This window comes from Durio zibethinus, chromosome 28 (genome assembly GCF_047325235.1).
Source record: "Durio zibethinus cultivar Kanyao isolate XHJ-2024 chromosome 28, ASM4732523v1, whole genome shotgun sequence".
In the NCBI taxonomy this organism is placed as follows: domain Eukaryota; kingdom Viridiplantae; phylum Streptophyta; class Magnoliopsida; order Malvales; family Malvaceae; genus Durio; species Durio zibethinus.
In genome coordinates, this window is record NC_143189.1 from 11,504,395 (window position 1) to 11,505,991 (window position 1,597).

General features: G+C 29.1%; 1 protein-coding gene across 1 annotated transcript; it reads right to left on the reverse strand.

Moving 5' to 3' along the window:
* Positions 1–906: 906 nt before the first annotated feature.
* On the reverse strand, positions 907–1,304 carry LOC149510766 (uncharacterized). The gene has a single exon (XM_089757530.1). The coding sequence runs from the start codon at positions 1,197–1,199 to the stop codon at positions 969–971; it is 231 nt and encodes a 76-aa protein (XP_089613656.1). The 5' UTR covers positions 1,200–1,304; the 3' UTR covers positions 907–968.
* Between the last annotated feature and the right edge of the window lie 293 nt (positions 1,305–1,597).

Below are 1,597 nucleotides of genomic sequence, written 5' to 3' on the forward strand. Positions count from 1 at the left end.
AAAATATATTAAAAGAATTTTCAAAGAAGATATATTTTGACACATTAATCAAAACAAAATAATTTAAAATATAATTAACAAAGAAATTAAAAATATATTAAAAGAATTCCCAAAAAGTTATATTTAGACATCTTTCCAACATTATAAAATGACTATTTACCTTTTTTAACATTCTAGAATAACTATTTTATTTTTTAATGAAAATAAAATAACTTAAAATATAAATAATTAAAAAAATAAAAATTATAAAATTCGAAAAAAAATATATCTATAAATTTTTTGTATATTAAAAATTTATATATGAATTCAACAATTTAAAAGAACACCAAACGATGCATTCAATAAAAAAAAATTCTTATCCTTTTAGAAAATGCAGGGGTTAATACTAGTAACTGAAATTAAGGACCCGTTTGATTCCATCACATCGAAGCAATGGAATGCAATGGGATTTTGACCTCCAATGCACCGTGGTTCGTGAGATGCATTTAGATAGCGATGATGCAGTTGGGAGCTTCTGCACTGCTTTTAGATTTTTATTTAAAGGAAAGGATCCGGTGATTTACTAATCTCTACGGCAGTCAAATGCTTTAATGTATTCGGTTTAATGTAAAATTAAAAAAGAAAAGGATTTTCAATTATAAAATAACTGCTTTTAAAGTAGGGATATTCTTCTTATTGCAAGATTATCAGATGTGGAAAACAGAGATGGAGATTACAGGGGAAAAACAGACGAGCATTCATCATGAAAATATAGTACAAATTATACAAAAAAAAAAAGCTTGTATTAATTTAATTATATAATATATGAAGGATTGTTCTTTTACATATTTTCAACCTTCCATATCATCTGTATACATTCATCCATAATTGATAAAATACAAGCTAAAAAACAGATTAATGAGGCAATTGGAAGAAGCTAGCACAGAATACCAGTGCAAGCTCTTAAAGATAAAAGAAAGGGCAATCGATCAGAGTCCTCTAGCCAACATTTTCTCGTAATTCTCTATGGATTCCAGCCTCTGGAGCAAAAGTTGGTGCCTGAATTTCTGGATGAATGCCTCAGCACTTTCGTTTAAGTCGACGAATGGCTTTTTCCCTGTGACATTGGACCTCATGGCTCTATGATCTTTGAAGTTATGGACATTTGGTTCTGGAATTTTGGAGTTGTGGTATGAATGAGGCATGGAGCTGTTCTTCATTGTAATTGCAAGATAGCTTTCTCTAATTCTTTCTTCCTTGCACAACTCTCTTTGTTGATAAGATGATGGTATGGTTTCCCATATTTATAGCTAAGAAGTCAAATAAAAAATGGGTTATTTTAATAGGCTGTGATTCCATTTCACATTTTTTATGTAGGAGCACGCCTTGCTAGAATTTTCAAGTAAAAGATATCAACAAGTTCAAGTTATAGATGGAAAACATCGTGGAAGGATATGCTATGGTGCTTCTTTTTTTTTATTTTTGTAAATTTTATAACTTGTGCAAAGATCTTCCTAAATCCTAATAGTCATGCTTAGTAAAATGATGTATTTTGAACAATTTAGACTTAATCTAATGATTCTTAAAAAGATTGAGTTCCACAATTTGAATCTTGATA